We start from the raw sequence: 11470 nt of genomic DNA, 5'->3' as shown, positions 1-11470 counted from the left end.
ATTTGCTTCAAATCGCTACTAGTCAAAAAGTTCTTATTGGATTTTGACCAAATTCGACCAGAAACATCCTTGGCAGAAGGGGAACAGATTTTGCATAAATGGTGACTCTGACCCCCGAAGGGCCAAAGGGGCAGGGCCCAATAGGGGAAATAGAGGTAATTCCTTTAAATCACTACTAGTCATAGAGTTATGAATGGATTTGAACCCAATTTGGTCAGAAACATCCTTGGGGGAAGGGGAACAGATTTTGCATAAATGGTAGCTCTGACCCCGGAGGGGCCAAAGGGACGGGGCCCAATAGGGGAAATAGAGGTAATTCCTTTAAAGCGCTACTAGGCATAAAGTTATGAATGGATTTGAACCCAATTTGGTCAGAAACATCCTTGGCAGAAGGGGAACAGATTTTGCATAAATGGTGACTCTGACCCCAGAGGGGCCAAAAGGGCTGGGCCCATTAGGGGAAATAGAGGTAATTCCTTTAAATCGCTACTTGTTGTTAAGTTATGAAGGGATTTGAACCCAATTTGGTCAGAAACATCCTTGGGAGAAGGGGAACAGATTTTGCATAAATGGTGACTCTGACCCCCGAGGGGCCAAAGGGGCGGGGCCCAATAGGGAAAATAGAGGTAATTCCTTTAAATCGCTACTTGTCATAAAGTTATGAATGGATTTGAACCCAATTTGGTCAGAAACATCCTTGGGGGAAGGGGAACAGATTTTGCATAAATGGTGACTCTGACCCCCGAGGGGCCAAAGGGGCGGGGCCCAATAGGGGAAATAGAGGTAATTCCTTTGATTCGCTACTAGTCATAAAGTTATGAATGGATTTGAACCCAATTTGGTCAGAAACATCCTTGAGGGAAGAAGAACAGATTTTGCATAAATGGTGACTCTGACCGCAAAGGGGCCAAAGGGGCGGGGCCCAATAGGGGAAATAGAGGTAATTCCTTTAAATCGCTACTAGTCATAAAGATTTGAATGGATTTGAACCCAAGTTGGTCAGAAGCATCCTTTGGGGAAGGGGAACAGATTTTGCATAAATGGTAGCTCTGACCCCAGAGGGGCCAAAGGGGCGGGGCCCAATAGGGGAAATAGAGGTAATTCCTTTAAATCGCTACTTGTCATAAAATTATGAATGGATTTGAACCCAATTTGGTCAGAAACATCCTTGGTGGAAGGGGAACAGATTGTGCATAAATGGTGACTCTGACCCCCGAGGGGCCAAAAGGGCGGGGCCCAATAGGTGAAATAGAGGTAATTCCTTTGAATCGCTACTAGTCATAAAGTTATGAATGGATTTGAACCCAATTTGGTCAGAAACATCCTTGGGGGAAGAAGAACAGATTTTGCATAAATGGTGACTCTGACCCCAAAGGGGCCAAAGGGGCGGGGCCCAATAGGGGAAATAGAGGTAATTCCTTTAAATCGCTATTAGTTATTAAGTTATGAATGGATTTGAACCCAATTTGGTCAGAAACATCCTTGGGGGAAGGGGAACAGATATTGCATAAATGGTGACTCTGACCCCAAAGGGGCGGGGCCCAATAGGGGAAATAGGGGTAATTATTTTAAATCGCTACTAATCATAAAGTTATGAATGGATTTGAACCCAATTTAATTAGAAACATCCTTGGGGGAGGAAGAACAGATTTTGCGTAAATGGTGACTCTGACCCCAAAGGGGCCAAAGGGGCGGGGCCCAAAAGGGGAAATAGAGGTAATTACTTTAAATCACTACTAGTCATACAGATTTGAATGGATTTGAACCCAATTTGGTCAGAAACATCCTTGGGGGAAGGGGAACAGATTTTGCATAAATGGTGACTCTGACCCCCGAGGGGCCAAAGGGACGGGGCCCAATAGGGGAAATAGAGGTAATTCCTTTAAATCGCTACTAGTCATAAAGTTATGAATGGATTTGAACCCAATTTAGTCAGAAACATCCTTGGGGGAAGGGGAACAGATTTTGCATAAATGGTGACTCTGACCCCCGAGGGGCCAAAGGGGCGGGGCCCAATAGGTGAAATAGAGGTAATTCCTTTTAATCGCTACTAGTCATAAAGTGATGAATGCATGTTCTAAAAGCAATTCTTGAGGTCTTTCAGACCTTAGAGAGTCTGGACTTCATTAATCTTTAAAGTAGTTTGGATTCCCACACTATAACCATATATAGCATTTAAGTTAGACAACTTGAGTACTTTGGCAACTAACTTTTCTAATTGGTGTCTAGATTTTATGACTTGGTAGCCAAATAGGCCAACTGGTAAAAATATCCACTTTGAGCCCTGCCAGTTCTTGTTGCATGCAGTTAATTTCTCTATGAGCTGGATGCTATTACTAGTAGACATGTGCCTATGGGAAAAAAAACAGTAACCAGCCCCTGTGATGGAATCCAGCTACTCGGTAACAGTTTTACTATCTGTACCGACATATCATGTTTGTTAGCTCACCTGTAGGAAATGTGAGCTATAATTAGCCATGGTGCAGTATAAACAACTTCCCAGTAACCGAGACTCCCAGAGAGTTGAGAGGTCAATTAGATAGGTGTATGTGTAGGTACACAAGAGAATGGAGTCGAAAACACTGCTACCTCTAGGAAAAAACATCTTCAAGCTGAGAAAATAATATCCATAGTACCTGTTTAACATCTCGGCATCATACCTGGAACTTGCACAATGTTTTATTATTGTGACATGTACTTTTGTAGGAGTTGTATTGACATGAAAATGTGATGACTGGAGACACTGTGAAGTTAGAGTCCCGACTAATCAAACTTGTCTCAGACTAAAATCAAAGAGGTTCTCAAACTTGAAACTTCAAATTGGAAGACCATCGGCAAATAAGTAATGACAGACTAATAAATTGATAAAACAGTTTATTTCACAAACTTAATATTCAATCTAGACTTTAAAACACCATGTAAATAGTTTCAATCAGTGTTAAAAGTACCATACATTATTGGGCAAATTTAATGTTACATGTTGTTGACTGTATCCTTACTTGTACTTCGATCAACAAGATTGGTTTACATTTAATCAACAAACTTGTTTTTCTTCAATATTTTGTTTGGTTTTCAAAATGTCATTTGACTTACGACAACATAAGCCGATATCTATTTAGCAGTCTATGACTCCTGTAATCTGGAACAGTTGGTCACTGACACGTCCATTATATACAAGCATCCCCATCCACACACAAACTCACACTAATTCACACTTTTCTATAAAACACGACTCCTGATATTATCAACAGTGCATTGTCCAGCGTCCTACTCGATGAATAAAACAGTACTTGTACTTCCACTAATCATTTGATGTAGTAAAAGTGACCACCCATCACCTTTGATTCATTCTGAGAGAAGTATGGACAAGACTTAATAACCAATTAAAGTCTTCATAATGATCTATGTTGGCAGCCTCTTTCTGAAGGTAAATATATACCATTGTACCAGGTGTAAATGGTCTTCTCCTAAGACAAACTAGGTTTCCTTGGTGATTGCTACTGGTTGTAACACTGGGTGATGAAAATGATGATGACTGATGTTGATTAAGGTGGCCATGATGAAAAACACCTTCAATTCTGTATTTATGTCGAAAAACTATCTGAAATGTCTCATTTCTTTGAACTTGAATCTACGAAGTCCTTTGCCTCATTTATTTTGGCTGCTAAATAGGGTGATCCGCCTACAAAATCAAACCATTATGTTAAGAATATCACAATACGAAGGAAAGCTGATAAACTATCGAGTTATATCTTTTTATAAACATTCTCAATGCGACAGGTTCTGTAAGAAACCGCCATACAAAGGGCAATTACTCTGTACAGTCTAAATGAAAACAAAAGGCCAAAACTCTGTATATAAAGTAGTGTTAAGTTATTTAAAACATGTACATAAAACAATTGTCAATTACTGGTGGTGTATTAATAGTTAATATAAATGTAAATAAATCCTGGTACCTCTGTCTGGGTGGTTTAAAAGCATTATTCTTTTGTGTGCCTCCTTCACCTTGGCCTTGCTTGCATTGGGGCTACAAAACGCAATGTAGCATGTAAATATACTAATTTAGATTTAGATAAATTCCCAAAATATCAAAGTTTGTCTAAAGATAACATTTCCATATTTTTTGGGTATTTTCTTATTTGAAAAAATCCAGTTCAAAATTTCCACATGTTAATATTTTCTATTTCAAATATCGGTATACTCTATAATCAATGTGAGAAATCAAAATAAAGAAATGATTTTCATAAGATTTAATTGCAGTGATGATTTACTTTTATTTAAGCAATGAACAGTGGTTTTAATGTTGTTATTGTCGATATGGCAGCAAGATGTATGGTGGGCAAATGGCATGGGAACCCGTTAGGGTATCCATGCTACATTTGCCCACCATACATCTTGCTGCCATATCGACTATAACAACATTAAAACCACTGTTCAATACTTATATTTACATTGTCTTACCATTTCTGTCAACTTTGAAAAAAAACTGAACCAACAAAAAAAATCCCGCCTTTTTTAAGTCATATGACCCACTGGGTGTTATAGCCTGAGGCACTGTGTGTTATAGGCGTATGGTGGCAACTGCCTCTTATAGTATTGTGTCAAAGGGGAAATGTGGAGCAAATGTAAATATACATACCTGACACCTAAGATAAGACCGGCCTCTCGTTTGTTCATTTTTGGATCAAATCCTCCTTTGTAGTATTTACTGAATGACTAAAAATATCAAAAAAGTTTTATAGATTGCAGTGAGATATAAAAAAATATGGATATGATAACACTCATGAAAATGCCTATAAAAAGTTGCATTCCTCCTATAATACATAAACTTTGTAGCTGTATTTATATGTTAAACATTTGTTAATGGGAAATCAATTTAGATACTGAATTCATTGTCAGCAATACATGAAGGATGTACATGTACTATTGTAACTCAAACCTACCCCATTTGGAATTGAGTCAAGTGTTTGCTTCACTTTCTGGTGTGCATTTTTTCCATATTTCAAGTAGGCACGGCCTAAAATTAAAAAAATCAGACACCAAATTTAGTAATATCTTGGTATAGGTCAGCCAACATTTGAAATTTCTAAAAAAAAATCTAGGCCCGGATTATATTGAGATTAAGATAAAGCAGAGTTTGGTTCATATATGAATGAATCTGAATGAATATAGGCATCTACATCAGGGGTTGACACTAACTTAGTTGCTTAAACAGACCGCTGGGCTGCCAATGGTTAAACCCCTCTTAGGGGATTTGGGGGAAGGTCCCTAAAATGCAGTTTCCTGCTGTCTAGTTCATTCTGAGCATAAAAATATTAGATCTTACACCTACAGTTTTTATATAAGCAGTTTTGAAAATAAAATTATTGAAGTAAACGAGGACAATTTTAGCTGGACATTATGCATTTGGCTGAAAATGCTGGCAGCCCACAGGGTTGCTGGTCTGGACATTCTGGCAGTCTGACCAGATTTCAGGCTGCCCAGGGCTGCTGGGCTACTGTTAGTGTCAATACCTGTACATATTATTAAAGATATTTAACTGTCACAAGTGCTTGTTTAAAACAAGTAGACTGTACAAAGCATCATTTTCTGAAAACATTATCATGTTATGAACAACGCAATATTTGAAACATGGATGTCCCATTACTTATGTTATTCCAAGTCATATCACTTACCAGCCACTCCTACAGCAGCCATACCAAGTCCCATTAACAAAGCGGTTGTCTGAAATACATTGAAGTACTAATGAACATTTTGTTATGACATGATGGAGCAAAATTGGTTGAAATTAAACAAGGAGTCAACTAAAGAAAAGTCAAGGTCACTTGGTCAAAGGTCAAGGTCACTGGGTCAAAAGTCAAGGTCTTAATTGTATCTTTCAATGATAAAAGTTTTGGTATAATAGAAATTAAACACATTTATAACAAAAAGTTTAATATGCCACTGTATGGCAGCAACATTGCCGTCTCAAAAGTGGTTCACAATTATCAACGGTGTCTAGCTATAGGCCTTTAGCAACCCCGAAATGTTTTCCTCAGCTCCCTGGGGAGCGATCCTTCGAACATACAGCCTGTGCTGTCATTAGCTGAGTCGACTGGAACACATCAGAGTAAAGTATCTTGTTTAAGCAAAACTAGCTAGTCCCTTCAGTCACATATCCCAACATCCTACCACTAGACAACCATGCCTCCACAGCGGAGTTGTTCAGAATTAAACAAGGATTCGAAGGTCATAATAAATAAGTTATAACTCAAATGCAGGAATTCTGAAATAGAATAAGAAACACAAAGTTCTTTTATGCATTTGTAACCAAAAAGGGCATCATCCTTTTAACATGGCCTAATAACCAATGTGACACTGTGTACATTTGTGCAAGAACTGTTAATTTCTGTTAATGTTTTTTTTTATCTTTGTGCTAAAATGACAGTCTATAATCACTGACGTTCTTCTCCACTGACTAAAGTGTACATGCATCTATAGCCATTGGGAGCATTTAGTGCAGGTGCCGAAGTACATGCACATGTATGTGGCGGAGACATCCAGTCTTAGAAATTAATATTAAATGCAATTTTCATAGAATATTTTAAACAGTGTGTATAACATATATATATAATATATATATATATAATAGTATAGTAGTGAGGTTGTGAGTTTCTGTCTATTGTATGTCACCGTCTATGTCAACTGTAATCAAGTCGTGTCAGTGTCCATGTCAAGTGCCATGTGCTTGTGTTTATGTTTTGTATTTGTGACCCTTGACCTCATACCCTTCACCTGTAACCATGTGACCACCTTTTGCACACCTGGCCCACCCTGCACATGCAGAGCTGGGACAGAGATAGTTGGACCACCAGGGGACACACAGAGCCATGATATTATAAGGTATTTTTAAGTATATGCATAAAGTTCTTTAAGTTAGTTTTAAGTATTGTAGTTCACTTAGAAATTGTATTTGTACATACCATTTAGCCAATTACAATATTACCTGGTAATTAATTGTCTTCAGGTTCAGTATCTACTTTATCTGCAAAAATATGTAAGGTGTTGGGCCTGGCGGCCATATTGAAAATAATTCTTAATTATTTCTAAGTTCAGGCCATTTGTCCAATATAGCACTTTTAAGTGGTATTTTAGTTATCTCTGAAGTATTTTTATAGATATATATATATTTGTCACTGTATAAAGTATAGTGGTATATGGTGGTCTTTTTCATTTTGTCAGGTTCTTTGTAACAACAGGACGGAATTGATATTGAGAACCCCTGTCACATTGATAGAGTAAGTGTTATTAATATAAGACATGGCAAATTAGTTATAAGGTCATTTTCCTTATCATTCATATTATTGTCAATGTAATTTGGGGATGATGTAATTGTATTATTATCATGGTAACTGTATGTGGTCATATGTAGAGTTTTATTACTGTATTGTTAAATGTATCTGTGATGTCCATATCTACTGTAAATTGATAGTATTTGTTTCTACTGTTTTAGGGTGTCTGACTGAAGTTGTCTATGAATAAAACGTGAAAAGAACTGTACCATTGTGGTTATCAATCAGCCTCTGCCCAAATCCCCACCCCGTTTCATTGGCGCCCAACGTGGGGCAGAGGCGCCCAACATCAGTACAGAACAGTTCTGAGAACTTTCAACATGTTTCCATATGTGGAGAGGAATATGATGTTCTAGTGAAGCTAAGAAGGTAACAGTTAGCTTTATCTCGCCGGTTGCCGGTTAGACACGATATTTGCCACGCTTTTAACCAACTTTACCTATGAACTTCACCAACATGCTATTTTTGAATATAACTATATATATACTCATGGGAAGTCGCCAAGTGCTCGCTTCTCAGAAGACCAGTGAATTCCACGGGGTACGTGTGCTGTGACCCCATACGCGTACGTGAGTTTCTAATCGAACAAGAGGTTACGTCACACCGGAAGTCAACGTTATACCGGAAGTGATTGCGGAAAACAGAACTTTACATTCTATCGCCGAGAAGTTACTACTGCAGTTTATGGAACATTGAACAATTACTGTTACAAGGAATGTCATACATCACCGGGAATACTACGTGAGACTCGAACTGTTAACTTAATTGTGTATGAATATTGTTTTTTGCGTGTTTTTTTTAAAAACAATTTAGTTGTAACTTGTGTACGATAGATAGATTACTCATATTTCGTGTTACAATACTGTCATATTTTTGGTAAGTACATAGTGTTAAATTCTACCAGTGGGTTAAAGCTCTGAAGCAGGTCACCTACCCATTACCCTATTAACTTACTCTCATTCATTCACACTTGCATTTTATGTTTATATGTTCAGTGTTATATGTAGTACACCCTTGTTTTTTGTTGACTCAGTGTTGAATGTTCTTATTTGTTGTGTGTGGATCTGGTAAGCTAGATATTTTACATTGGCATATTCATTTTTTTCTTTGCATATATATATGATTAATTGCTTTGTAGTGGGTACCCAGTGTGGCTGTCCATACTTGGTGTCATTCTGGTCATCTGTCGACGGTAGCAACTAGTGAGCAGGTGCCCCTCCCAATCAAGGGGAGATAATTGTATAGGGTTTGACCCTTAGCGTTATAAGGGGAATAACTCTTTATTTTTTATATTTTTTTTAATTTTTTTCTCTTGTTGTTGTTGTTGTTAATTATTCCTTACTTTGTTTTTTTTTTTCCCTTTCAGCTGATGACTTATATTAGACTTGGTTTTCAGAATTTTCTATTTATTTCAGCTTTGGTTCTATTCTTGTTTAACATTTTACCATTTGTAATGGCTGAGGGTGGACAAGAACCATTAGTTGACAGGTCTGAGGGTGCGGATTCCGAAGTGGATCCAATGAAGGAATTTTTTGATAAACTCGGGGTGAAGCCCAAGACTAGCAACAAGGAGGAGCTTCAGTCATGGATGGTGAACTATCTAAAGCAGCAAGGGGTCCTAACTACTGCTGATATTGACAGGCCCATTAAGGAGGAAGATGAGGGCACTACCAATGATGACGAAGTCTTTGAAGATGAAAATGCCCCTGTTCAGGTTCATCTTAACAGAAAACCCTGGATTGCCAAGTTTAATGGGACTGATAAGGATAGCTATGCAGTTTGGAGACATCAACTCATCAGTTTGGTGCAGGAGAACCATAAGACTCAGGATATCATGGATGCTCTCCGTTCATCTCTGCAAGGTAAGGCTGCAAGTGTATTTGCCAGGATTAGGAATGGAGCTTCCATTGAAGAAATACTGAAGAAGATGGACAGCGTTTTTGGAGAGATTGATAGTGAGGCTGATCTCCTTGCAGAATTTTATGGAGCCAAACAACTCAAGGATGAGTCTGTGGCTGATTGGGGATGTAGGCTGGAAAGTGTCCTGGATTCTGTACAGAAGCAGTGTAACCTGCCTCATTCGGCCAACAAGATGTTGAGAAATATGCTGTGGACAGGGTTGAGACAGGACCTCAAGGATATATCGGGGTATTTGGTTGATCAGATTTCCAATTTTGACGATCTTCGTATAGCCCTGAGACGTATTGAGAAGCAGCATAAGATTCCAGCCACCAGTGCAGATGTACTAAAGGAGCCTACAGGGAAGAAGTCTGTACCTGCAAAGTCAGCTCAAGAGGATCCCCTTCAGAAGTTAGCAGTTATGGTACAGCAGCTTACTGTGGATATGGCTGAGTTGAAGAAAGGGAATTCCAAGAAACAGTATGACAACAAGAATAAACAACAAGGAGACAGACATCAACAGTCTCAGCATAACAAGCACAACAAAAACCAACAAGGAAACAACCAACACAGGGAGGATAGGGCTTCTCATCAACAAGCAACAAACAACTGGGGTGGATCTACTTATCCTCAACACCATAGCCACAATGATGGTGGGACATGGGAACAGCGGGACGAACCAACATGTTGGAGATGTGGACAGAGTGGACATCTACAATACGGCTGTCGTGTTAATGTGGATCATGTCCGACGACCACAGGATTTTTGAGAAGGACCTATGAGAAGGGACACTCTGTAGGTCTGTACCAACAATATAGTCCCAATATAGCGGCCCAGTCCGAGTCACAGCAGCTAGTTGGTGAAGCCAATGAGACCACAGTATTTATTGAAAATATTGCAACACCAGTTTTATTGGATACAGGATCTTGTGTGTCAACTATCAGTACTGGATTTTACCAGGCTAATTTTCCACACTTAGATGTGAAGCCATTGGATATTTTGTTAAACATAGAATGTGCTGATGGGAATCCTTTGCCCTATGAAGGTTTCATAGAGGTGGAACTTTCGTGGGATGGACAGCCTGAAGGTATTAGAGTACCTTGCCTGATGTTAGTGGTGGCGGAGAGTACATATAATTCCCGAGTTCCTGTTCTGCTGGGAACTAATGTACTTGGCAGGATTATGTCTGTTTTTCAGTCACGTTATGGAGCACGCTTTATGCAGCGATGTTCCATGGATACCCCATCTTATATCGCTTTTAGATGCATAGCCCTAAGGGAGCAGAGAATGGCCCGTCATCACCATCGATTGGGAATTGTAAAGAGTGCAGAGCGCAGGAGTATTACCATTAACCCTAACCGACAGGTTGTTGTTTCAGGATATGTGGACAAAAGTCAGCACTATCCTAACTCATGTGCTTTATTACAAGCATGTAAGGACTCTGTCCTTGAATCTGACCTCAGTATTGCACCGACAGTTATAAATTACAACTACAGAGGGACAGGACCAGTGCAGGTAAGTATCGCCAATCTCTCTACTCGCACTGTAACGATAGCACCTGGGGCGGTGTTGTGCGAATTGCAACCAGTAAGTATTGAGCAGTTGGAAACTCGTGTGGACTCTGCGAAAGATGATTCAACACTTTCCAAGATTGATTTCACACAAGGCAGTCTCACTGATGAGGAATTTCGTGAGGGAACCAAGGTTATTGAGTATTTTGATGACATTTTTTCTCACGGGGATACCGATATTGGACACAGTACCACGGTCCAACATTACATCAACTTAGAAGATACCAAGCCATTTAAACAGAAACACCGGCGAATACCACCTGGCCTGTATGATGAGGTTAGAGCCCACCTTCAGACACTGCTGAACTCTGGTATCATTAGAAGATCTCACAGCCCCTGGGCATCAGCCGTTGTTTTAGCTAGGAAGAAAGATAATTCCCTCAGGATGTGCATTGACTACAGAGAGCTGAATAAGATGTCGATACGGGATTCCTATGCACTTCCTCGTGTGGAGGATATCCTGGACTGTTTGGCGGGTTCACGTTTCTTCTCTGTTATCGATATGAAAAGTGGATACCACCAGGTTGAGGTTGCTGAAGTACATAAGGAGAGGACGGCTTTCACAGTGGGCCCTTTAGGGTTTTATGAATTCAATCGCCTCCCATTTGGCTTGACAAACAGCCCAGCAACCTATCAACGTCTAATGGAGGATATCCTGGGAGACTACAA

General features: G+C 39.4%; 1 protein-coding gene across 1 annotated transcript; it reads right to left on the bottom strand.

Annotated features, from left to right (window-relative positions):
• Nucleotides 1–3611: 3611 nt before the first annotated feature.
• On the bottom strand, nucleotides 3612–5697 carry LOC117341814 (mitochondrial import inner membrane translocase subunit TIM14-like). The gene is made up of 5 exons (XM_033903677.1): nucleotides 5676–5697; nucleotides 4944–5017; nucleotides 4640–4716; nucleotides 3957–4027; nucleotides 3612–3682 (listed from the first exon to the last, which is right to left on the bottom strand). The coding sequence occupies exons 1-5, from the start codon at nucleotides 5695–5697 to the stop codon at nucleotides 3612–3614; spliced, it is 315 nt and encodes a 104-aa protein (XP_033759568.1).
• Between the last annotated feature and the right edge of the window lie 5773 nt (nucleotides 5698–11470).

Source organism: Pecten maximus, chromosome 14 (genome assembly GCF_902652985.1).
Source record: "Pecten maximus chromosome 14, xPecMax1.1, whole genome shotgun sequence".
Taxonomy (NCBI): domain Eukaryota; kingdom Metazoa; phylum Mollusca; class Bivalvia; order Pectinida; family Pectinidae; genus Pecten; species Pecten maximus.
The sequence above is the reverse complement of the archived record's forward strand: the minus strand, read 5'-3'. Positions and strand labels throughout refer to the sequence as shown.